Source organism: Ciconia boyciana, chromosome 3 (genome assembly GCF_034638445.1).
Source record: "Ciconia boyciana chromosome 3, ASM3463844v1, whole genome shotgun sequence".
NCBI lineage: Eukaryota > Metazoa > Chordata > Aves > Ciconiiformes > Ciconiidae > Ciconia > Ciconia boyciana.
In genome coordinates, this window is record NC_132936.1 from 72,233,265 (window position 1) to 72,260,702 (window position 27,438).

Below are 27,438 nucleotides of genomic sequence, written 5' to 3' on the forward strand. Positions count from 1 at the left end.
CCTTGCACAGCTCCCTGTGCCTTCACAAGTCTTTCCACCAGGGGAAATACAGAGGGCAACCAGGAAGGCCACCAGAGCAGAGCTGCACAGCAGCTCCCTTGCCACCTGGGACAACAAGGCAGGAGGAGACCTTCGTGCTGGAGAAATGCTCCTCTGGTCGCTTCATCTCATTCGTTTCATGGATTTGGCTCATACCTCCTCCTTCAGGGTGAGTGCAGGGACACCTAAACAGGACCACCTGTGTGTAGAAGACCCTAAGCTAGTGTAGTGAATGGATGAGGTGAAGAAATAATTAACATAAAGGAATGAAGAGAGACAATATGAACTACTTTAAAAATAACAGAAGATATATGTGAAGGCCAACCAAGAAAAAAAATGGCAAGGAAACCAACTGAAAACAGGACAAGCCTTAGTGCAGGAAAAAGGAAAAAAAGATAACTGACAGGATAGAAATTTAAGAAAAAAAAATTGAAAGAAATGAAGTTATATGGAAGTTAAATAATAAAATAATCTTAAAATATTGACGGTATTTCAAAATTTATCCGAAAATGTATTTTACAGTCAGAAGATACTGGAATGTTTTCTTTAGAACTAGAATAAAATACTATTTTATTTGGTAACTAAAGTAAAACAACTTAGGAAAAATAGATCAGTATTGATGAAGAAATGGTAGTGTTGAGGACAGGCTCTGTCAACATGAAAACAAAAGCATATCTTCTTAGGTCATCAAAACTTCTCATTCAACATGAAATTAAACATTTCCTTTGGCATTAGTTTTATCATCTTCCTTCATCCTTAACTCTGGTTAATTTTAAAATGAGTGATTGAAACACTACATTTGCATATGCCAAAATTAAACCATGCCACGTGTGAAGAAAAATCTCCTCTAAAGCTATTTGCTAAAGTCAGTATAAATTTGCACATCCTTTCAGTCCCTCAAAACTTCATTTTTGACAAATTTAATTTTTTTCTCAAATCTGTCACTAATATTTGTAGACTGGATTAAAGTCTAGAGAGGTGCATCTATGCACAGTTGCTGTGTGGTCCATGGCATTTCCAGCCGCATTTCCTGGAGGTTCTGTTGACAGGAGGGGAAGGGAGCCCAGGCTCCTCATTCACGTGCTTAATACCTGAATTTGGATGTTTTCAATATTTCCCTCTCCCATACTTCCACTCCCAGGATCAGTTTTCCATGGTTTATAAATGTGAGCTAATCATTTGGCAGCTGATCCCCTTGACAACATAGAAGTTTGCCCAACTTTCTGAAAAACGTGGAAGCTTTTCTCAGGGATGGCAGGGGGGTGGCGGGTGGGTTTAAAAGAGGAAAGAGCTCAATCTATTTGTCAGTTCAACGGGTCTGAAATTTAAATTCAGACAAAAAAAACCTTTGGAATAAATACTGAGAAATTGGTTCTGTTTCATTCTGTTTCTCAGTGCTGTTGGAATCTAAACTACAACTCACAGGGTCATTTTCATTAGTCTTAAGTGAAGAGTGGTGGTGTTGCTGTACCTCACGGAGTAGCCCAGAATTCAAACAGTTCTGAAGCAATGGCAATTTTCTGGGGTTTTTTTTTCTTATGCACAGAAGGTTAATAATTTCTTTCTGTACATAAGGTGAATGCAGAAGCACCCACACACATGCTTTATATGAATATATATTAAAAGATTAAGATTTTAAATATAACACATGGCTGAGCTGCACCTTGCAAATGCAACTGAAACCTTCATTTATCCCTCTTGTGCATATGTATGTTACCTTAATTATATGACCATACTTTTCACAGGGCAACAGCTCATCAGTGCACAGAATAAAAAGAATTTATTAAATGAGCAGCTATTCTGTCTTTGGGGGTTTTTTTCCTGACTGTTTTGTGTCTGGTGCCTTACTATCAGCACAATATACGAATTCAGCTATAACATCAGAATTAATTTCCTTCCAGTATTTCCATGCCACTATAGCATTTTAGTGGTTGACAGGTGCTAATGAATGTATTTTTCCAATACACTTGTGAGTTGAAAGTATAAAAAATGAGGCTAAGAGAGATTAAGGTCAAAAGTATATATGGAGTTATGTGCAACCCGAGTTTTTAAGTACCCACCATTAAATAGCATTTTGAATGTTCAGAGCACTACTTCCCTTGTCTGCAATTCCAAGGGTAAATGTTCAACACTTACTTAAATCAGACTGTAGGACTTCCATTCAGCACAAAGAAAATTACAACACAACACGAGACTACTTGTGAGGAGTTTGATTTAAATGATTTCTGAACTTCACAGAAGCATTTGTGGCAGAACTAGACAGAGAATTTAGTTTTTCAGGCCAGCAATCAGCTGCCTTCACATAATACTTCTTGAAATTTTTGCCTTATTCCTTTCTTTAGTTACCAGTCTTTGCAAGAAATGAGTAAAGAATTTAAAACAGTGACATATTTCACTATATGAGCACGACAGGTTCCAGAGTTGATCCTTTACATATGTTGAAACAGCAGTCCACTTATGATTACTGTATAATTATGAAAATAATTATTGTAATAATAATCACAAAGGCACAAAGGGACCAAATAAGGTTTGCACAGGTCACCTTAATTTGGGCTTATTAAAGATACAAGTTTGCAAATAACTTTTTTCTGCATGTAGCTTCTCACCTTCTGAAGAGAACATCTAGAAAAACAAAAATATTATCCTTCTGCCTCATATTTACAGTCACAGACAGCAGGGCTGGGACCTGTTGGTACACCTCTCACTTGCCTTAACGAAGCAGGCGATGGCAGGAGATCACTCTCATTCCTGAGCAGTAGAGGAAGGATGTTAGTGACACCTGCTAACAGCTGTAAATAGTGACACTACAAGTCCTTTATTCTACTCCAGTTTAGGAGAAGAAGTAAAAGCTAGTAAATACAGAGAGGCTGCTGCCACTGCTGTCAGCGGGAATGTCTGCTCTGTCCTCCCACAGCTGTTCGTTGTCAAGTGCTCTCGCTTGACCCACCCAGCTCCTCTTGTCCCATTTTTACACTTACCTCCACCTTCGGGCTTTTCCTTCCAGTCTCAGTTCCCCTGTCCAGAAAAGACAAACTCCCCTCCTCTGGTGCCTGGACTGACTCTGCCTGGCTACTTCTTCCATGCCCAGACTCCCTGCAGGCACCTCATCCAAAGCTCTCCTTCTCCCTCCATCACTACTTATTTTCCTCATGTCCTGGGCAGGAAGGTTCCACTCTTCTGCCTCTCTCTGTACCCTGTAACCCAGTCTGCCATGATTACTTAGCTCCTGTTAATCTTAATATACAATCCTACTTTCCTTTGATCTGCCCCACCAGTTCCACAAACACATACTGAGATTTGTAACTGAAGAAGGATTGAGGGACTTTAGTATTGCCATTTGTTGACCACATATAATTCATTACTCATAAAAGGACAAAATTATATATTTTTTTACCAAGGCCGAACTTAAAATTTCTGAAATTCTGTGGTGAGCAGCTCATTATAAGTGCTATGAACTATCAACAAGAAAAACTATGATGTTTTAAGACAGTCCAACCGAATTTTAAGGTTAAAAAAAAAAAAATCAACACAAATATTTCTTTATAATACCTTTAAAGCTATGAAATTTCATCTACATATAGGGCCTTGCCTTATATGATTTGTACTTCTGTCTTTTCTCCTCTGGACTGGGACTGCATCTCTTATATGGCAAGCTTTCATCACAGTAACCACTCCCACTGGAGCCCTGAGGTTCTCTGTGCCAGGACACTTTGCCCATGGGATAAAATGGGGGCCAGAAACACATCTTTGAAGAACCAACTGAGAAATGTCATGCAAGCCATAATATGTCATAAATGCCATAATATTTCTTGACAGAATTTCACTTCTGAAATAAGAAAAAACATTGTCCTCTTATTAATGTTTTGAAGACTATTCAAATCAGCACAGAAATCGAGTTTCTGCAAAGAAAAAGTTCAGGCAAGAAAATTCCTCTTTTTTAATTTTCAAGGAAAAAATATTTTCTGTGGAATTTTCATTTTGCAGAAATCCCGATTTTAAAATGTTTTGACAGAAAGATGTTCAAACACCAAAACATTTCTTTTCATGCAAGACACATTTACAAAGAAATAAACATGTATATAATGAGCAAAAAGAATCTACAGACACATCCAGAGGGGCAGTTCTGCAGGGTTAACCTGGTGCAGAAGTTGCTGCTAACTCTACCAGTAGTCAAACTGCCCTGCAGTCTCGATGTGAAAGTGAGATGAACAGACCTACAGAAATTACATACTCCACAATGACTACATACTACCATTCAGTAAAGCAGGGAGAGAGCATCGCTTAAAAGACTACACATCTAGACCTCCCCCACAGAAACTTGTTTTAACTTGCACTTACATTTCCAATGATTAAGCCTCATTGTGTGGACTGTTTGCTGCTTCACAACCTAATGTCCAGCCTAAGTCCTCTCTGCTAGAAATTAAGATCATTTGTCCTCAGCTATTTCCAGTTAGCCTGGAGAACGATTCAGTCGCTGCCCTCTTAGTACATGTTTTCTCTTTGTAAGGCTCCTGCTACGCCACCTCTCAGCCTCCAGCCTTCCTTCCAAAGTCTCCTCTCTAATTCTCCCATCCTCTTGCTGCTCTCATAAGGACTTTGTTTGCCCGTTAGTGGGCATAAAATTCTGAAAGAGGCCTTGCCAGTCTCTCCGAAAACAGCATATTGACCTATTCATCTGTTTTTCTGTTCACAGAATAAAATTGGTCTTTTCTGCAAAAGATTACTCTGTTGACTTGTATTTTGCTTATGATCTTCTCTACCCCTTAGATTACTTTTTATTCTGCAATCCTTTTCCCTACTCAGGAATTCCCCAGTTATTTGTACTTGTGCATTAGTTTTCTCCTTCCCAAAGGCTGGGCACTGCACTGACCCTTGGTGAATTTGAGAAATATTTAATGTTTCAGATTCTGTTGTGGCAAGCAGCACTAGAAAAATGTTCTCTTACATACTTACATTTCAAGTGGCCCATTTACAGATCTCTGCTGCTTTTAACAACTGGGAGATAGCATGTGCTTATTTAAAAATTAATAGTACTATTTTATCTTTGGAGTAAAATACCTGCAAATTATTGTTTTGATGTATCTTTTGAATCCCTGGCCACTGGATGATCCTTCCACTCCTTAAGGAACAATACCAGTGAAATAAATATTTTGATCCAGTTCCTCGGGATCCAAAATAATGACCAGCCAACTTGCTCAGGGTTTCTCTGCCCATTTCTACCTCCTGCCAGGCACAGTTTTTGCCTGGGCACTATTTGCCCCTGACACCATCTATCTCATTCAGTTAGGCAATCCCACAGACCCTGGTGTATAAAGAGTCATATAATCTGAGGAAACACCTTAATCCCCTGTCTAAAAGCATACCAAATTTGATGAAAAAGCTGCTGACAGACGAAGTGCCTCCGGGCACCGCATAGATATGATTTTCTGGCAGCAATACTGGGTTGGTGTTTGGCTGTATGGCTGTGGGGACAGAAGCAACAGGGGCCTGAGAGTGGCAATCAGCTGTGCCCACAAGTGTGCCAAAGTGGAGGGCCTGGCGGGCAAACACTCTGGAAGTGCGGACACAGGACACCTCACTTTAGTGTAAACAATCTGAAGAGTAAAATATGTTTGGAAAGCTGGAAGTATGAAAAAAAAAAAAGGCCAGCTTCAGCTGAAAATGTCTGGTGTATATCCTCCACAGCTTTCACATTTTTAGAAATATCTAGTCACCCCTATCTCCATTAAAGTTATGCTAAGCCTCAAAGACTAAGCTGTAAAGTTGTACAACTGCATTTCTTATGAGTCTCAGAATTAAAATATGGCTTTTGTGAAAAAGCTGAAGTTCAGCCTTTCATATAAGAATATAACACGTCCAGAAGAAGTCTTTTCTCCAGGTTTCACTGTTCCTAGTGAACATCCTTCAGAATTACTCAGTCACTAGGCTATTTTTTTTCTTTTCTAACGTTCAGATAAACTAGCACAATCCTACCATCTGAAAGGAAAAGGTTAAATGCACACAATATATTAGAAAAGGGTGTTTCAGGAAGTGCTGTCAGATTCTTACACTTACCTCCAGACTATTTCAAAGGTAAATGCCAGCAAAAACACAGGAATCAGTCATAAATCTTCCTTCACCATGCCGTCATAGGACTTTTATGGGCTCATGTGTTCCTTTTATTCCTGGGCAAGCCCTCTTTCTAAATATTTCAGGTGCACACATTAAGACTGCAGTTTAACCAATTACCCAAAGCTGCATTAGATTCCTAGGAAAATCCTTCAATGACCAACATTAAACAAGACGTTTTTAAAGAAAAATGCTTGAAAGATATAAATGTTCTCCTTTACACCAACCTCAAAAAACATCTTAAATAGGAATGCAGACTGTATAACACAACACTACAATTTAGATAACATTGTTTCAAAAATTCCAATCTAAACTAATCTATCATTTCAAAGGGCTATTTTTCTTTAAAATGACATTTTAAACTGAAAATGTAACTTTTAAGGGGTACACTGCATTTGAAAATAAGCTTTTGAAACAAAACACTGGTACAGCCACATATGGTCCCAACAAAGAAACCAGAGGGCTCTAGGCCACAGGAAAATAAACCCTGGTGAAATAAAAGACTCCTTAAAGTAGTGCTTTTAAGCTCATTGAAGTGCATGCAGACCTCTTGAACCAACTGATATAAGGCACAGAGAAGAGACAAAAATCTTTTCCCAAAGAGCGTACCACCCGGGCCATCTACAAGCCACTCGATGTCAGCTGCTAGCAAGAATACAGGAAAAGACTAGGCAGAGGTGCCAAGCCCAAAGACACAGTATGGGCAGCAGGGAAGGAACTAGGCGCTTGGGAAAATGACACCTGCATGTAAAAATGCCTGTGTTCTTGCCCCAGAAGATGTGGTTTATTCGCAGCTCCTTGTTCTTGCCTCAAAACAGTAAACCCTAGGAACAAAGCCTCTGCAGTCCTTGGACTAACAGTGCACAGTCTAGGGCCCAGTGAAAGAAAAAAAGAGTTCCTAAACATAGGGACCCATTTGTGCCTAAGCCAGTTTCATCAAACCAAACACGGGACCCGCACAATCCCAGTAATACAAGCAGATTAACTTCCTTGCAGGCCACGGTTAGCCTGCAGTATCAGCTTCAGATGAAAGCCAGTCCAAGACTGGTACACTGCATGTTGTGGTGTGACACTTGATTGACAGCTGAACAGACAGAGGCACCAGTCCTAGCTGATGCCCATGTACAAGCAATATGCATCCCAGAAATTCAAATATGACTTGAAAGTCACATGCTTGAAAGCATAACAAATGTAACAGATGGGACAAAAGCACATGGCTGAGTGTTACTGATCAAAGGACAGGTGACAAAAGCATGACAGAAGGCAAACAAATAGCCGGTCTGAAAACATGTCATGCCGACCAGCCATTGCATGCAAGAAGGGCTGCATTTCACCTGCAGAGTTGGGCTGCTAAAAGTGTTCACAGTACTCTAGTGCTGTCAGGCCAACAGAATACCTGTGCTTTGTAGCTTGTTATATACTCTTCTTCCTCTGTTAAGAAAAATTAATAACAAATTATGTCAAGTTTCAGTCTTGAGAGGTGTGGACCCTAGTAGGGAAGACACAGACCTCAGAGTAGCATGCTTTAATTTTCTTTTCAGTCAAAATGGAAGCAAGATGGATGCACAGAAATTTGATGCATTGCAAAATCTGGGTAGTTTGTGGGAAACATTGCTCCAGCTGAGGTACTTGACTCATACTTGTCCTCTGGAAAGTGCTGAATTCAACTTTGCATGCCAATTCTTTCTTTGAATATTAATGAACAGTAAACCACATGATAAACTTGTTAGAGTTTGAAACAGAGCAGTGAAGTCTGGCAATGCAATGTAGCCTTGTTGTTAGGTGTGTGCTAGCTTTACAAGGCCAGGCCCTGTTGACACACAGTGAAATAAAATATAACTCATCTATTACATATGTCATAGAGGATCTCTAGAAACAGAAAATTACTTATGCTAAAAATAGAGTTGAAAGTGTAAGAAATAGAAAATAAAATTAATAAGACATAGAACCTGAACAGATTGTTATATAGAGGATACTATTTGAGACACCCTGCCAAACTGATTTTCAAATTGATTTTAAATTTCTTAGATCCTACAGCTGTCCTTCCCTTCAAGGAGAGCTGTAAGTGTTCAGCACCTCTCCAAGTAACCCCTAGACATTCCTTCTGAAAATTTAGTGTTAAAGGCTACAAAGGCTGTCATTTTTCCTTATGTCCAAGAAGCAGTAACTACAAACTGCTGCCGGACTGGGCAGTCTTGCTCTCCCTTCATTTTTGGCCATAGATGCTTAGGCACAGAGTAGCAAATTAATGCTGTTCAACACACAGTCACAAGACCTGAGGCAAGGGAGGAGGCCAGAAAATGTAGGGTGAAGAAGGAAGGAGCCCGACTGTGTGGTCACATTGGCTTACTAATGCAGGCACAGGAATCATGACCAGAAATGTGACAGGGGAAAAATTCTTTCAGTGGCAGCTTTCAATGGATCAGACTAATGATTACATTACAACAGTATAAAGTATTAAAATAGCAGATTGAAAAACTGGACTGTGTTCTTGTCCTCATTCCTCTGTATCTTCTCTCTCCTGCTTGTAGACTGCAGATCTTTCTGTCTTTCTTCATGTGCAGGTGTCTCAATCATCAGTACTAACCAAATAGTAAATAGTAAGTTTTCCATATCTACTTTATCTAAATTATCCCAAAATAGCTAAATTATTCATTCAGATAATGTCCACAGCTAAATTTGGATATGCTGACTATGCAACCAATAGTAAGCAAAGAGAACATGGCTCATGAAAGGTAGGAAATACCTTCATGTAGCCAACTGCACATAATATGTGTTTGCAAAACTGCTTGTTGACATATTTGGGGGGGTAACTTATACAGCAATGTGTGGGAAATTAGGTCTGTGAGAAATCCATACACTTGCTTTTTGTGTTGGTGATAATTTTGTTTCAAGACATTAAGAAGTTGAATTTTGTTTTGGCTAATCCATGTCATCTGCTTGTGTCATCTCTTATTCCTCATAGCAACAGAGAATAAGCTCAAATGCTTCAGAGGTGCCACAGTATAGCACCTCATTAATTTTCTCACTTTTTATTGCTGGTAGGCAGTAATTGCTCCCTGCCCTATAAATTACAAAGGAAGGAAAAAGTCTATTAGATAGGCAAATTCATGCAGAATTAAATGTACAGTATTATGGACACAGCAGCTGCACTTCAGTCATGACATTTAAAAACATATTATTACCTGTTCACATGATCACCAAGCTAAATAATTCTAACTAACAACAGTCTGTTGCCAAATCCAGAATCCAAAACCAGTTTCAGTCAGGTTATCTTTGAAAGTATAACACGTAAAATGGAAAGATAAGCCAACAGTGCAGAGATTGTCACTGAAGATGTCTTAATTGTGTCTTCATTCTCCAGCCTCAGCGCTGCTCCACAAACCCCAGTGGGAACTGTCACACAAGACATATTTGTGATTCCTGTTTTCATTTGCTGATAAAATGTGGAGAACCCTTTGCATTCCTACCCAACAGCTCAGCTCCTCTCCAGCTCCACACTCTGGAGCACACATCCCCCAGGAATTGAACAACGGTGCAAGTATACGCACAGCAGCAAGCTCTGAAAAGGTAAGTACACGTAACTCTGCATCATGGTGCGTAAGAGAAGGCTTGCTGCTGCACGTGCTAGTGCGTCAGGAGATGAGAAAAAGACACAGAGAGATAAAGAGCATCACACCCCTGATATGATGCAGCTCTGCAGACCCACAAAAATCCACCAAATACAACAGGCATCAACTCTTAGTTGAACTTATAATGTATGAATAGGTAGCTGCAAGAAGGTTTTGGATTAGATTTTATTCATATTCAAAGCACCTTCTAACAAATGGTTTGGGTTCTGTTTTGTTTAGAGAGACAGGAGGTATTTTTCTGAACTTGTCAGATGGAATTCAGCTAAACCCCTTGATATACACATGCAGATCCAAAAAGCAAAAGGGCACATTCTCAGACAAGAGACTGAACTGCCTCAAGTTTTGTCCTAAGAGCTTAAGCAATTGTTATTACTATTTTGAAAAAAATAAAAATTGAAAAAATGGTAATTTCAAGTTTAGCAGCAAGATTCCTAATGCAATATTTTATTTCTCCTTTAAAATCCATCAATTCCCCTCAAAAATACTTTGTAGTAACTACAAGGATGTCATAAGGTAGCCTTGCTAAATTAATGAATCACAATAGTTCAGTCTTTTGTTATGGATGCAGTATGCTCTCATCATTACAAATTCATTTGGTCAGAAAATACAGTTGAAACGAGCTTATAGATTATATCTATGCAAAACCATATTCAATAGGAATTACTTTTCTCTAGTGGGGTGCTAATTCAGGTCAGTATTAGACTTCAGCTAACAATATGAAGATTAATATCTGGTCTTCTGTGTATCTGAATCTGTACTGAACTTCAAACTTATCTCAGAACCTCTGATTGCAAGTACAAATTAATTTTTTTCCTGCATCATCTTGTACAAGACTTGTTCCTTCTATACAGGACCTGTGCACATGTCTAAAGGTAGAAACATAGCACTTCACATCCTCAGAACATCAAACGATTAAACAGGCAAAGAAAATAGCTTGAGAGTGCTGATAGTACCAAAATGGGAATTTAAGGAATAAAAGTAGCTCTTCAATTAATTGTTCCCCATGACAATTTTAGTGTAGAGCCTAACACAGACAAAAAGCTAGGCAGCACACTCCATTCATTTCCCAGTTGCAGAAATACCTGTTCTAAACATTTCTGTAGTGATTCCCATGTAATGATTCGCAGTATGCAGTAAATAAAACCTCCATTCCTTGACTATGCTGAGATGGCTGAGGTCTACAGTAAAGCTAGTGATTTCAGATTTATTAAGCACTGAAATACCTTACTTCCTTTCCATTAGATCCATATTTCTTTTTTTATTTCTACGCGGCATATTTTAGTTGGACTAACTTACATCTAGCATTATACTTTTTAAGGAGTCTCCATTCTCACAAAAACAGTTTTCAGTATCTCTCACACTCAGAGAGATGAAGTTGCAATGAAAACTGATTTTTAATCTGGGATTCAGAATTGGCCATAGGACACAGACCTTGTCCTTATTTTTTAAAATTTGCCCCTTGATGTCATCGGAAAATGACCAAGTAGTCGGCAGACACAGACCTGAGGAATTTCTCTGGGACAAGGAGACTTTCCCCAAGTAATCTGGTATCAAGTCTACCCTACAAAGACCACCTCCAGACTCCATTCATTTTAGGCTGCTACATGACAAACATGGTTCTCGTCAGAAGTCATGAAGTGGAGCTGTTGGAGACCTGTTCTCACTTATTTCTTACCGTATCTCCCCTGTAATAAACAAGACAACTCATTTTGCTCTGCTTTCCTGGGTTTTAGTTCTGGAACAACCTGGAGGAACAGCACAGAAGCGGGGCCAGTCTCTTAGGCAATGCAGCTTTCAGGTTGCTTGCCATTTCCGGACAGATGCACATTTACTGACAATAAAGTGAATTACAGAGAGAGGAAACAAGGCATGTATGAGTCAGAAAATGGGTCATACATGAAAACAGCTTGAAGCTATTAATACCTAATGCTGCCATTTAATAAATAATAAACAAGCTTGTGCTAGCCATACAGCAACATTTTAGATCTTCTTGAAAAGCCAGTCTTGACCTAGGTAATTTTCTTAAATGCTTTTGAAAAAAAAAGGGGTACAGACAGCATTTAATATTTGCTTATGTACTGATTTTTGTACTGAAATGCATCTCTCCCTCTGAAGAGTAAGATCTTCAGTGCCTCGCTGAAACGAAACCAGCAAAATCCTTCATCTTAAGGAAAGAATACAATGAACTGAGGGTCATATCTCCGAGTTCATATCAGAAGCAAATCAGAGAACATGAAAAACTGGTGCATTAACTCCTTGCTTCTGTGCACTCATGCCTTACCGACCTATGAAATAAATAAATGCAAGGTAGCTGTACATACAATTCCATATAAGGACTGAAATGGAAATATATTTATGCTGTATTTTTTCCAAGAAAAATGCTGGGTATGTGCATTTAACGAGCCTGTAAACCATTTTTGTTCCATTTCAGATACTGTGTTTAGTAATACCATTGTTAGTTTCCAAAATCATACTCACTAACTGAACACTTACTCAATATTTTGGAAGTTTTCACCCTTGCTCATATGTAGCCTCACGTCTTCTTTCTTATTCAAGCCTGCTCTGAAAACAGTCTTGTTGATTTTCCACACGTGATTTTCAATAGCACTCTTCATTATAACAGCTGGGCACTTCATAGACACCAATGAATGTTTTTATTCATAGGCGTCCTGTGTGGTAAAGCAGTAGTATCTTCATTTCACATGTTAGGACATTAGGCAGAGAGAGAGAAAGATATATGCACACAAATTTAGTTTTGGCATGTTCCAGCTTTGGGAAGGCTGTTGTTACAATCTTACTGGTATAACTTTATCATATGTTCTCTATGTGCATGAGAAATACCAAGGCTTTAAAGAACGTAAACAATCAACACCCAAAACAGGATCTCATTGAGTCCTTCTGAGCGGCAGTTAGGAGCTTCCATGGCTGAAACACTATCTACAGCACCGACCTCTGCCACTTGGGCTGTTGAACAAACCAACAGCCAGGCTGATCCATTACCTTCTGGGTAAATCTGTAATAGACAGGAATAAAACACAAGAGTTCCACATATCTGTTGGGAGGAAGATTGTTCTACATAGGCCCAGCTCCATAGTCCCTGTTTCTCCCTGTCAGGCTTTTTCCTTCCCCATGATCTGCAACATGCACTTGCTCTGTTTCAGTCCTGTTTACAGCCCCTGTCCCCAGTCCAAGTCTCAGTCCCTGAATACCTTTAAATTCCACTCTTTATCTCCAGCTCAGTCTTCTTCTGGAGTTTCACCTTCAACTTTACTTTTCTGGTCCACCCCAAACTCTTCCAGGTCCTTATACAATATCTACTTTCTCCTACTAGAGCAGTCTCTGTTTTCTTCATCCGTGTTCTGCCTGCCAGTTCACAACAGCCTGCTACAGCACCTCACCAGAGATTCAAAGTTTCTACCTTACCAGACCCACCAGATTTCTTCATTGGCCCCATTCTGTTCTTCAACAAGACCACTTTTATTTACTCCTCGTCCCATCTTCCCATCATGCAGGCTTAGTTTTTTACTGCATTTTGCTGATGTGACTTTTGCCAAACTCTTTAGAACTAACACAGATGAAACAGAAGGACACTAAAAGCAGAAGAGAGACCATTTTCCTCATTCCCAGTGTAGTGAGACATGGGCTGCACAGACAAACTATAAGGTGGGTTGAAAATGACTGGACTGCTAGTCTCAACAGGTTTTTATCAGCTGTTCAAATTTGGCCAGGTACTAGTAGCATTCCTGTGCAATCAATACTGAGGTGAATATTTCATTAACAACAAGGATGAAGGGAGAAATTGCACCCCTAGCAAGTTAATTACCGATACCAAACTGGGGGGAAGGGGCACGCAGAGCGGCAGATATGCTGCAAAGCAAAGCTGCCAATCAGAGGAACCTCAACAGGCTGGAGAAATGGCCCAACAGGAATCTCATGAAGTTCAACACTGGAAAATGCAGAGCCATGCACCTGGAATGGAATAACCCCCTGCAAAAATACAGAAGGGGCTGAAAAGCAGCTCTGCAGAGAATGACCTTCAAGTGCTAGTGGACAAGTTGAACAGGAGTCAGCAGTGTGCCCTGGCAACAAGGAAAGCCAAACACATCCTGGGCTGTACATAGGCATAGGCAGGCATAAACATAGGCATAAACATAGGCAGCAGGCTGAGAGCAGAGCTTGTTCCCCTCTCCTTGGCACTTGCAAAGCTGCTTCCAGTTTGGGGCTTCTGAGCTGAAGAGAGTCTTTGACAAACTGGAGCAACGCCAGTGGACAGCCACCAAGATGAGGAGGGGGCTGGAACAAATGACAAATGAGGAGATGCTGAGAGAACTGAATTTGTTTAGTCTTCAGAAGAGAAGGCTAAGGCAGGATTTTATTACTGTCTTCAAGTATGTAATGGGAGACGTTAAAGGAGACAGCCAGACTCTTCCTGGAGGCACACAGTGAAAGGAGAAGAGACATCTGACACAACTTTAGGCAAAGAATATTGTGATTATACATTAGGAAAAAGTTTTTCACAGCGAGAGTGGTTCAGCACTGTAACAGATTGTTCTGTGTGGATGTGGAGTCTCCATTCCCGGATATCTACAAAACTCAACTGGATAAGGGCCTGAGCAACCTGATCTACCTTTGAAGCTAGCCCTGCTTTGAGCAGGATGTTAACCAGATAATCTCCAGAGGCCCCTTCAAACTTACATTACTCTGTGATTCTCATCTCTCAGTAACTTTTCTCAGCCCACAGTAATAATTGCAGAGAAAGTCCTGTTCAAAAGCCATCCAGCTGTGCAATGAAGCAACCTCATATGTTTTGTCAGAGAAGGATGCTTTTGCAATCAAGTCAGTATATAATCACTGAGAGAGCATGTATGACACATGAAATTTCATATAATTTAGCTATCAAATGCAAACAAATTCCCACTGTCAATAGTGAGATGCTTCAAGAATTTGTAGGTTAAATTTGAGTAGGTTTTCTGGGGAAGATCAAAGAAAAATAACCCTGATTTGACAGCATCCCCACACTACCAAATATCAGAGCTATATGTATAATACAAAGGTGGCTAGGCTGTCCAATGAAAAAGTTTGGGGTTTTTTTTGCATGAGTATAGCAAAACTGTCTTTTCACTTCATGATACTTAGAAAGTTGAGCCATTTTTTGTCAAAATCTTAAAAAAAATAATTACCTGAAACAATCATCTAACACTGCAAATATGAGCCAAAGCTGAACATAAGTAACCAAAAAAGAGAGGAACCTGGGCAGACTTAATAATAAGTAGTGTTACTGCTGTCTATATATAAAGTGGAGTTTTGTTCGGGGGTGTTTAAAAATTTCTCTGCAGAATCAGATTTATTTCCCCTTTGGGTTTTTTATTGGATCACGAAGAAATAGTAATAGTAACAACTTATCAATGTGCAACCTGCTTTAGCAATGTTTGACTTCTTAAGCTCTAATATGCCTGGCAAATACTCTGAATACATGCCTCTTACAAGTGTACGGGTTCTGATATTGTTGCCATTAAAACTTTCAGCTATGTTATTTTACATGGGTTTCTATCTCACCACCTTTGTCCATGAACCTAATTAGAACGCTCTCAGATTTTTAATATTCTGGTGCACCACCATTTCCAGGATTTGCATGCTTTATCTCTTATTGATACCCTTGTAGATGAAAAGTAGGATTATATTTCTCATAGCATGGGAAGACAAAGCTATAAATACTTTTCAACCCATATGTTCTAAATAATCCAAACCATGCAAAACTATTGCAAGGTAATAAATGTGCTACGGTGGCTCTCATGTTGGCAACATACACATTTTTCCTTGCTTGTGTTTATCAATTTGGCTAAAGGAGAAGTATAATTTTACTGCAGAATGGAAGCAAACAGACAAAGTTCTTATTTGACATATTAGCTCCCCAAAGATATCTAGATTTGGCACACACTCTCAGTCATGGTATTCTTTGCCACCGCTACAGTTTCCTGGGTACAAGGATTCCGTGATATGTAATTTGTAACAGGGATCTTACTGTCAAGTCCAAGTTGTGACTAATAACCAAAGCAGGGAACACTTATTTGAATTAATTTTATTGAGACAACAGCTGATACAAGTTACTGAATAATAACTAGATACCACTTGATCAACATAGCTCAGCAAAACAAACACTTTAAGAATGCTTACTAGCTTTATAAACTGAAAACACAGATGACAAGGTATTACGTGACATTTTGTTTTTGCCAAAGATCAGATTTTATAGTACCTGTCTTCAGTAGTAAAATTAAATGACGATTTTTAGTTAGCACCTTCTAAGCTTCCATCTGTTTCCAGATCAACTTGAAGAGGAAAATAAAGTAAATTTCTAAAAACTGGAATATTTTCACAGATTTATGAATGAATAGATCTTGTCTCACAAACTTGAATTACATTTAAAGTGAAAAAAAATAAAAGAAAAAGGGAAATAGAAAGAAAGCAGTAAGGTATTATATATTCCAATTTTAACAGGGCTATATGTAGAAACCACAGTGGAGGCTATCTGGAAAGCATATTATGAGTTTCCCAGTCTTGTGATTTGAGGCCTAAATTTTATGCCACATCTTCTTCTGCAGCTGCTGCTTTCTGCACAGCATCTTCCTGACTATTCTTATTTAGCATGAGCTGAGACTTTTCCTGTGTTGCAGCAAATTTCCCTTCCCCTTTCTTCCCAGGTTTGACACCCCCTTTGTAGCATCCTAGAAAATTTTCTATAGTCATGGCTTAGCAGCACAAATCAGTACTGAAGTAGGCTGCAGTGATGCAAGCAGTGTTTCTACATGATAGCAAGTAATAAGAGGGAGGGAAGACAGGAAGTAGCAATTCAGTTAGACATTTGCACCACAGATTGATGAGACACTGAAAAAATCTTCAAAGGAGAAATAGTTTTTCCCTAGAAAATCAGTTAGAAGCAGTTTGCCTATCTGGATACGATGATCAAGACGGAAAAATACGCTGCGTACTCGCATAGCTTATGAACGGGAAGTAAAACGCATGGGCATTAAATGCAGCCCAGTGCTGCCTAAGCGTGCAGCGGTGTGCCATACTCAAAGGGAGAAGAAGGCTCTCCCCTGTGGCATTCAACAGTTACTCTACACAGATACTGCTGCCTCGGTCCTGGGGAGGTAAGTTTTGACAGTTGGCAGCATTGTGAGACAGCAGCATGTGGAAACAGAACGTGACATATTCCACCCATGTTGTCTGATTCGAGATGGACTGCACTCTTGAAAAGTCATTGTAGACTGAAATTCCACCCACTGGATGAGAAGTGGTTACATGCACGGCTGTTCATGGCTAGTCACCAACTTCTCGTTTAAGAAGTCTTCTTAGTTACTTCTGACTTTCAACCTTTACTGTTATTTTTTACTTTGACTAACGGCTTCCATGCAGTGAAGAAAAGGGAGGCATCTTTTCTTATTTATATAGATCCTGGCTGTTGTGTCATTAGTTAAGACTGTCACTGCAATGATTGGAAGACCACTGAAATTGTTATGTACATCTATCAAATAGGATTTGTGTTTAGGACAGTCATATTTAAGCTCCATGTTTTCTGAGGATCGTATTTCCTTTTTCTAGTAAAAGGTTAAAATAAAATGCCCAGATCACTCCTGAATCCAATATTGTGATTAATATCTTGTCAAGGAAGAAGATTATCCTGCCGATTTATAATCTTCTTGTCTCTAACAGGTATCACTGTAAGTATGTGGTAGGTTAAATCTGGCAAGCGGTATCTCACATGTTCATAGCCTTGCACAAGAAGAAGAAATATCTTGAGTCAGATGATGTAAGAACCCTCCCAGCAACTGGAATCTGAGCTTGGCAGAAAAGCAGAAATGCCTTGCCTTGCCCAGTGCCACATTGATCAGGGTTCCTAATGAGCTGTGGTAAATGATGACCTTTTGCAGTTCACTGGAAAGGCCACCCAAATACATAAGTGTACAACCTCAGATGTGACTTCTCTCTGTACAGCCAATTTTCCAACCAGCCCCTGTAATGAATGCAATGAAAGCAACACTTTGAAAGAGAATGTTGAAGGACAGCATCTCCACTCTAATCTGATGCCTGAATAGGTAACAGAAAACTCCCTGCAGGCAGAGCAGGGAGTCCATGATTAGCTTCAGTGTTTCATTGTCAACAAGATCAAATTATCAAAATCTCCAGTTTTTTAGGAGAAGTGAATACCCTTCACTTGAAGGGCTCTTCTCCTCTGCGTTCTTCTGGAGCTATGACTTAGCTCTGGTCAGCCTTTCTTGTTGGTTTAATAAAAAAATGCTGGCATTTGATATTCACTTTGCGATTGCTGAAGGAACTGGTGCCAGCAACTAATGCTTTCCCTATCAGAGCAGATATGGCCAGCAGTGTTTGTTGTTTCAATAGCCTCAGAGCAACAGTGATCAAGGCCAATGACACAGAGTCAATTCCCCGTCTTCCTCTCAAGGGACATAGTGCAGTGTCTATCTGAAGGGAGATTACAGATGTTGACCGCTTTGACTCTTTAGAAACAGGAGACGTATGGGTGGGATTCTTTCACATAACTTTCAACATCACCGGGCATTCATCTTCATTCGATAGGTATCTGTACCAGAATGAGTCACTTCAGCCATCTTTTATAGTCTAGAAAGAGAAACTCGCACTTTTAGAGCCTAATGCACCTGGTCTATTTTAATCAGGTACCTTAGAAAGATACAATGTGTGTGTTCACAGTGCCTCTTCCTCTCTGTTTCTCCATAGACTAAGAAGGGAGTACCTGTGAAGGTTTGATGCTGTTGTCCATGCTGCATACCATTTGAGGTGTCCTAGGTGATGACCCTCACTGACACCCACCTCCTACTCCAGAAAGGTATATCTGCGCAGTAGGTCTTGAGTCATATCTGCTAGACCCATCTGACCCTATGGCCTCTCAAATAGCACCAGGTGCCTAAGGAGTGGAAAACTGAATCACGCCCTAGGCGTCTATATTTAATCAGATGAACCCCATCCACAAGGGCTGCCTGAACAAACATGTTTTTAACCACAAGTTTTAAATCCACATGGAAAGGACTTGGTATATGGAGCACTTCCTGAGTCTGTAGTTTACACAAAAAATACATCTGCTAAAGAAGTGAAGAAAGTTTTCTTCAGTAAGAAGAAAACTTTGGAAAGAAAGCTCAGAGAGAGCAGGTGAGATTCATCTCCCTGCCTTGGCAGAAAGGAGGATAATGAGGAAGCATCACAGCTCCTTTACCCTGGCCTTATTCAGGGGCACAATGAGGCACAGAACACATGTGCTCCTCAAAAATATGGGTTGGTGACTTCATGGTGCAAGCACACTTGCAGCAGGATTCACATCAGCACATTCCCTAAGAAGAGCTGCAGAAACAGCAAAGCTGGTATGTGCAAGTCCCTTGTAATTGTAATGTGTGAGTATCTCAGAACATTTAACAGGTTTATCTTTACAACACTTCCATGAGATAGGATAACTCCATGTTTTCCTGTCTGTTTCATTACTGTCATCTATTGCTGTAAAATTGTCGGGGATATCAGTACAAGCCCTGGAAACAGGAACACTGCAAGTGTTCAAGAAACTGCCTGAACACTCGAACTGTGTTTGAGAGGGGACCTTAGAACAGATTGATGCTTTAGAGAAAAATACACGACAAAAAACCCCAAAACAAAACACTACGTTACATAGTACTCCTTCATGTTATGGAATACCTCATACTGCATCAAAAAAGAAAAAATATCCTTGAATTTTGCATTCCTTGTAACATTCTTTCAGTTTTCAAATTTGGAAAAATCCACTTCATTTAGAACTCAGCATGAAGAGCGAGAAAGATTCATAATGAATCAGACAAGGTAAAAAAATACATATTAGGTTAAGTTACTATTTTTCGGACTGATGGATTTATGAATTACAGCAGAAGAGGGATCGATCTACATTTGTAATCATTCTCAAATTTAGCAAGCATTAAAAATTAAAGCTGTGATCATACTGATTGGAACAAAATGTTTAAAATTATTCAGAGTCCATTTCAGTATGATAACTGGGACTAAAGCTAAATAAATACCTCTTTATATTAATCTAAACCTAGAGCCCGAGGTACTAGAAGATACAAACTAGCCACTAAACGTGAGGGAGCAATGAAGGATTTTTCATCTGGTATTTCTGTTTGTACAGTGATTTGCCCTGCCTCTGTCACTCACTACAGACTGACAGACAACTCCCTCGTCAGGTAGCTGGTAAGTGCAGTCCATTTTTACATGGGTTTTGGCCAAATTTGGAAGCAGCACCAAGCACAGGCTACAGAGAGCCTGAAATACAGGCATGATTTTACTTCAGATCTGAGAAGTGCAAACTCAGTGGGATGACACAGGAACGTCACACACTGGCAGAACAAAAAGGATTCATCTTTGCTGTTGCTTGTAGGAATTTACTGAGGTAAATTAGCTACTGAAAGGCTTCTTGGTTTTCCCCTGAATGAACAAAAACCTGCCAAAAAGCACAAGGAAATAACCGGAAACAACCAGAACTCAATTTCAATAGTTAAGAACAAAAGAAATCTTTCAATTAATTTACTGCAATATCCATGAGTACAAGATTTCCTGTAATAATAATCAACTAGCAGTCAGCATTTAATAAAAAAAAAACTATTACAAAAATGATCAAGAAAATAAAAGTGAGAGTTAAAAACATAACTAGCACCATGTCATCTCCCTTTTACTGGAAGACACAGAAATTGTAAGATAAGGGAAAGGTATTTTAGTTTGGCTCCCTATAAAAACAGCCACAAGGTCAGACATAAAAGGGGTCAAGTTAAAGACAGCACAATTTGAATTAATGACGCCCCTTCTTTTGTCTCAAATTCTGATGTCCCATGATTGAGAGACTCCAGAAAGGAGGAGATTGGTATATTTTTTGTACTCTTTACAAAATCATTCTTTTCTTTATGCATCATTATGTTCTTCAGCCAGATATAGAAGCCTGTCATTATCTTGCAATAAGAGACAAAGCCTTTTGGAAAAGGAAACACTATTTGAAAGAAATAAAATATAACTTCAGAATTAATACACATGTAGGTACACATGTGTCTATAGTTAGCATGATTTTGAATACTTATTAAAAAAATCAAATGACATTAAAAGTTTTCCTTACCACATACAGTAAGTTTTGAGTTTTGTGACTGATTTTTTTTAACATTTTGTCCAAGTATTAGCAGAATATAATTTCAGCTCCAACCTACAATGATTATTTATTGTCCTACCCACTTCTATCACTGAATGCAGCATTTGCATCTCAAAGCCAGAGTATAACAGGATGATGCAATGCAAATATTTCTGTCTTACAAGCCAAACAGCACAATTCTATTACACAGAAAGGTAAATAAGAATTGCAGAGGAGTCTTTCTGGGTCTTAGGTTACATTACTTATTATAGAAGCAGGCAGCCATATCATAAACTGATCATGATCCATTTTAATTTTTGTTAGGGCTTTTGGTTTGAGAATTTTTGCCTTTACCAGTCCTACTGGTAGGTTGTTCCAGAAACTCATCATTTTGGTAGTTAGACATCTTCCAATCTCCAGCATCAATTTATTCATTGCCAGATTACACTGCCCCATGCTCTCTTTTCTCCCATAACCCAATTGAAACCAGTGAGATTATCCCAATGAATAAAGCAAATTGGAAATTCATGCATTACAATATTTTTAAAGAACTTGTTCTTAAACCCCATGATTACATATTTAAATATTTCCCAGACACTGAACACCTATTCAAATTATTTTTAACAGACTATTGGCGATTGGATTTGTGCCAAAACACAAGAATAAAGACCTAATGTTGTGAGGTGATAACTTCGTAAATGCAAACTTGCAAATATGAAAAGAAAAAAAAAAGCAAAGCTTTTATCAATTTAATTCCAACAGTACTACGCCTGTTAACAGAAGATAATCATAGCAAGCACTTTGATACACATTTCTTATTACCACATAAGATGCACTTTACAGAATTATGGCTGGAAGGGGCCATTAAATAATTTGTGTAACACTGTATGGAGATAAACCACCTGCATATCCAAGATCATAAATTCACCTAATTACTGCTGTGTTAAGCCTCATCAATTGCATATGGCTAAAACACATCTTCAAGGGAGACACCCATCCCTGATCAGAAATGTCAGGAAATGGGGAATCCAGCACTGGCCTTACATGTTTGCTGCAGTAGTTAAACTAAAAAAGTACGTTAATCTGATTTTGAAGTGTCTCACCTCAATTCACTGTTTAAAAATAAAAGGACATTATTTCTATAGTTCAATTTCTATTTCCAGGTGATTCTTGGTTTTGATTCCTCCTGAATCAAAGTAACATACCCCAAATATAGTACATCTTCTGCCTGTGTATTTCAACTTCACAAACTCACTACTCCACTGTTTACATACCTAAGGTCACTTACACACTTTTCACCATAGGTTTGCACTGGACATTCATGTAAAAAAACCCCTTTAATCTAGTGCAAAGTGCAGTTTTTCTCTCAAGTCACTCGTAATCATTCAGGATCTTAGTGCTCTGGCATGTATTCACTCTTTCTAGAGGTATTGTATTTGGTTGCACTGAAACACATTTTATTTGAACCAATTCAGTTAACAGATCACTGTATTGGACAGTCTGACATAACTGTTATCTATCATTTCACCAGTCTTTATTCCATCTGCTCCCCAAAAATGATTAATCATTTGTGAAAAGTGCAATCATCATCTGTTTTTTTGGACCAGATTCTTAGTCGGGCTGAGTTAGACTGTCTTTATGAACATATGCTGCTGTTCACAGTAACATGTTATATTGTGCAAATAAGTCTGGCAGAGTCTGGCCCTCAACAGGGGAAAAATAACTTGCATTTATTTCTTCCGAGTCATTCCATTTCTAGCAAACTCACCTATATCTCTCAGATAAACAGATAGAGACAGAGTTTAGGGAAAAAAAATTACATCTAACTGTGCACTTTGATTCACTGAAGCCCAGTACAATAAGCTGATGGAAAACTATGCTATTAACACTGCACAAACATTAACAGTGTGGGTATTGGTGTGTATGACTATATTTTCTTGGAAGCTACAGTTCTATCAATTTCTACCACTTACTTCAAAAATTACATAAGTGTTTTCACAACTGACAATAAATATTTAAACAAAGGATAATTATTCCCCCCCCAAAAGATACTTTTATCTTTCTATTCCAGACAAAAAAAAATAACCCTTCTATCAAGGGACGAAAATACAAAAACCCCCAAAATCATATTTTTTGAAATGCAGCGTGCCAGATTTATGGTTAATATCTATTACCCTCCAAGGAAAAATGCAGGTTAATGTGTACATAGCTCTTAGGATAGCTCATGAAGGTGGTTACTGTCACTGAAATACTGTCACTGAGTCAACTCTAACAGTTTGATTAGGAAGGATATTGTGCTTCTGAACTACTTCCTATATAAGCCACTTCTCACACCGTAAAGGAAGCCAGAGGAGAAAAATACTCTTACTACCAGCTAAGAGCTGAACAAACAACCACTCACACCCAGAAATGTGTGATGGTGGAAGTCTTTTTAGTATACTTCAGACAGTAATTCTAATATATTACAACAGGGAGGTCATTTGCCATTCTTTAATCAATTATGATTTCATGTTATGCCAGAAAACATTTATACTTATCCAATTTGTTTCGCATTTATGTACAGTTTTCAAAAGTTACAGCTTACAGTCACAGTGAGCTGTGAATTACAGTTTTGTTTTATTCTAGGCTATTTTTTATGGTCTAGATACCATGGATGATTCAATTAAATCACATGGTCCTTTACACAACAAGAAAAGATTACGGCATAGAGATTTCCACATTCTAATTTTCCGTTCATCGGCTTAAAGAAGAGAGAAAAATTATCTGTAGCATTTACCTGTAGAAGGCTGGAGGAGCAGCTTCCCTCATCCCAAAGCTGCCCTGCTCGTTTTCAAGGTAATAGGGTACCTGTTGGCTGTGATGATGGATGAAGGGTGAGAGCTGGGGCGCCGTTTGCAAGAACACCACTGGGCTTGGTGGGACATTGTTCAGTGAGTGAAATCCCGCCAGACTGCTGGACCCAAAAGATTCAGAAGTAGGGGCATAACTGAGAGTAGTAGAGCTGTACACTGGAGCCGTAGTACCAAAATCGTAAGTGGCTCCTTCTGGGTAGTTAAAAACTCCTGTCTTGTTGCTCTCCACGTACATGTCGCTGAGCGATCTTTCCAGGGGAATCTTCAGCTGAGGTCTGCTCAGTGTCTCCAGTTCAGTGCCTTGAATCTGGTGCAGCAGGGTAACTCCAGAGGTTTTGGTGTGAAGGGTCATGGTCAGTGCTAATGGCAGTGAGCAAGGAACATATCTGCTTTTACTGTCAACAGCGAGATCGGCAGCTGGCAGTCCACCTAAAAAAAATACCAGAACCTATTCTGAGGCTCAGCAGAAATCATAATAGAGCAGCACTACACAGGTATTCCTTTAATCTCGGCAAGGAGGAGGATACAAACAAATGCAGAGTGAGTACTGAAAGCGCACATTCTCTCTCTCCCTCCCTCCCTCTCCCTCTCTCTAACTTTTAGGAACTCCTCATCTACGCTAATATGCGCTACAAGGTGCTGGCCGCGAGCCAGGAACTCTTGCCTTGTGCCGACGTTGGTTTAAACATCACTTCAGAAACAATTAGTTTTGGAGTTATACCAAATAATTGTCCCTCTAAATGTTACTTCATTCTTACTAGTCGTTTAATTTTTCACTTCAGGGTAGCCAGCGCTCTGCAGCAACGAACAGGAAAGAACACTTAAATCCAACCAGGAAGAGTAGTCCAGTGGTCAGGCAGATTACTGCCTTTTATTTCCTCAGCAGGCTCCAATCTATCTGTGCTTATCTCTGCTCCTGTTTGATTCATTTTCATGTTTGCTAGAAATATGTAATGTGTACATTGTAATGACCCTGGGTAGGACTATGCTGTAACTGAGATAGGGCAAAGCAGAATGTGTGTGTGCAAGCGTGTGCGTCTGTGTGTCTGTGTGTCTGTGTGTGTGTAACGAGCCTCAGCCAATAAAACTAGCTCACAGCATTAAAGGGTGTATGGTATCTATGTAGAAGAAAAGGTTTATAATATACTTTCATCAGTAATAGCGACTTGAAGTTACTAGATTGTAATAGCAACATTAGAAAGGGAGGAAAAGCTTTAGGTTAGCCTAGAAATTTCTGTCTGCTTCTTTTTAGGCTGTAAAATGATGAAACAAAGCATCATGCAGACTTTGCCACAGGAAGATCCTAAAAGTTAGGAAAAAATTATTTGATTGCATGACCTGTGCATTGAATACAGGAAATTCTTTTTCCTTGTCCTGTGAACAAAAGGTCAGCAAACTTGAATTTTGAAATCAGACTAGAAAATCAAGTAATCTAAAATAATCAAATGGGATCGGCTTTAAAATAAACTTAAATGCCTCTCAAAGTTATATTTAGAAAAAAAAAAGGAAGAGAGAGAACATAATGAAAAGGTGTGGCATGATGCTTCATCTTGCAATCTCATTCCATATAATTTTAACTTCACACAAACCAGTTCTCCTGAAGCAGCTAAATGAAAACTCCAGAAACTGTTTCAAGCTCTCTAGCTTCATTGCTGTGGTCTGTGGTTCAGTCAGTGAAATAGGTTAATGCCAACCCTAAACGCATTAATATATGGGCTCCAGTTACTATGCTTTGAATACGAGCAAAGTCTATGCTATACTTAAACAACCCCACCGTTATTCGGCTCAACCTTCAAAAAACCCAAGAAACCAAAAAACTGAATATGCAGGTCACTAATAGCTTCAAGAAAAGTTTACTAAAAATGGTTTTATTTTAGTAATAATACTCTGTTTTCAGAACTTCTACTAAAATAGCCAGTTGTGTATATTTGCCAGATTATTCTGAAGCAATATACATTTGTACCTCCGCAGGCACACAGCTAAGACAGCAGCACACACATAAATATGTACTTGATAGATTTCCTCACCCACCCAGCCACCCTCCCTACCCTGTTCAAATTTCAGATTGTAGACTTTGATCAAAGAGATAAGCTTGTTTAAATAACACTGGACTAAACATGTTCCCAGTTAAAAAAATAATAATCAGACAATCATACCCAGCAGTTCAGAAAGTCTTCGAAGAGTTATTCTGAAAATATGCCAGACAGTGTGAGAGAAAAAAAAGAGAGTGTGTGCATGTTTGCATAAAGTGGGCGAACATGCATCTGCAGAGACTCACAAAACAGCAAGCAAGCATAGCTCTCAGCAGCCAGTCTCCTGGTCTACACAGACTGAAATGAATGACAGTCACAAGTCTAAGGTCAGTCACTCCTATAGCTTTCATTTCGTGCTTCAGTAATACATAGAAAAAGCATTATCTCATATTAAACTGCATAACCCGAGATTAATGTGAATCTGCCTGCCATAAGAAGTACCCACTTCCATAGTGTGCTACAAAATGGACTCAAAATTTTTATTTAAAGTATTATCCAACATGCATGCTATGTTAGAATTACCACATTGACATGCAATAAAATGCTCCAGCATGATAGCTATGCAGAAGACAGAAGATATAAGTGTGCACAGAGAGAGTTGACTTTTGAGTGCATCCTGTGCAACCTCAGTGCTCCTTGCATGCAGTTTTTAGAAACCTCATCAATTATTTTGGGACGGTTGTGTGTTTTCAGGGAGACAAATATTTAAAATTTCCACCATATGTAAACAGCATTAAAACACACTGTAGAGTTCAGTAAAAGGACCATCACTTCTGCTCCGTACCATTTAAACTAGGGACCCTATGAGCAGCTTTCCACAAGCCAGCGTGGAAAGTTACAGTCCTGCCCCCTAAAAGGGCTCAGCAATAGATAGCTGCAGTATCCCTGCAGCACACAGCCTGGTACACATCTCGGAAGAAAAAATGAGTGCTACCAACAAGATCTTAGGGGCTGGTTGGGAATCCCTGTGATAGCATCCTGTAATGTTTGGCTTACTTTTTCTGTGGAAGAAGAGCAAGAGAGCAAGAAAGGGCAAGGGTGAGGCGAGGGGTTAGTCAAGCCAAATCCCATTAAGAAGTTGAATTTTTGATTTGTGTATACTGCAAAAAAATCAATTTTTGATTCCGCATACTATATGTGGGATTTTTAGATATAAAAAAAGCTATGAAATGCAACAGATTATCAGAGGGGGTTATTTTTCTTGTCCTGCATGGTGATGACTATCCTGCTTGCTCCAAATTAACACATGCTGCTAATTCACCCTGCTTTAGAGATGGCGTTAGATGCATCTGCTTGTGGGCTCGCCCCCCAGAAAAATGAGACCTAAGTTTCTAAAACCTGGTCTTTGTTCTTAAAGGCCAGGACTTACTCCACCACCCAGTTTAATCACTCTGATCTATTAGATGTCAGGTTTTACATGTTATGAGAACAAAATGGAAATGTGTACAGGATATAGCAATAATATTTGGTACTTTTTACCAGTGGACAAAAAGTCTATGCAAAAATTCAGTTTTGCTAAATCCCACTTCATGTATGCCTTTAAAAATATGCAGATCTCATATAGAAGGGCTTTCTTCATTCACTATGTATTTTTATAAAGATCACATGTA

General features: G+C 39.1%; 1 protein-coding gene across 1 annotated transcript in view; it reads right to left on the minus strand.

Moving 5' to 3' along the window:
* Positions 1 to 27,438, minus strand: part of ESR1 (estrogen receptor 1) — a 165,142-nt gene that overhangs the window by 88,697 nt on the left and 49,007 nt on the right. The window contains 1 exon segment of the mRNA XM_072857942.1: positions 23,720 to 24,224. Within this exon segment, the coding sequence (XP_072714043.1) occupies positions 23,720 to 24,224 (505 nt within the window).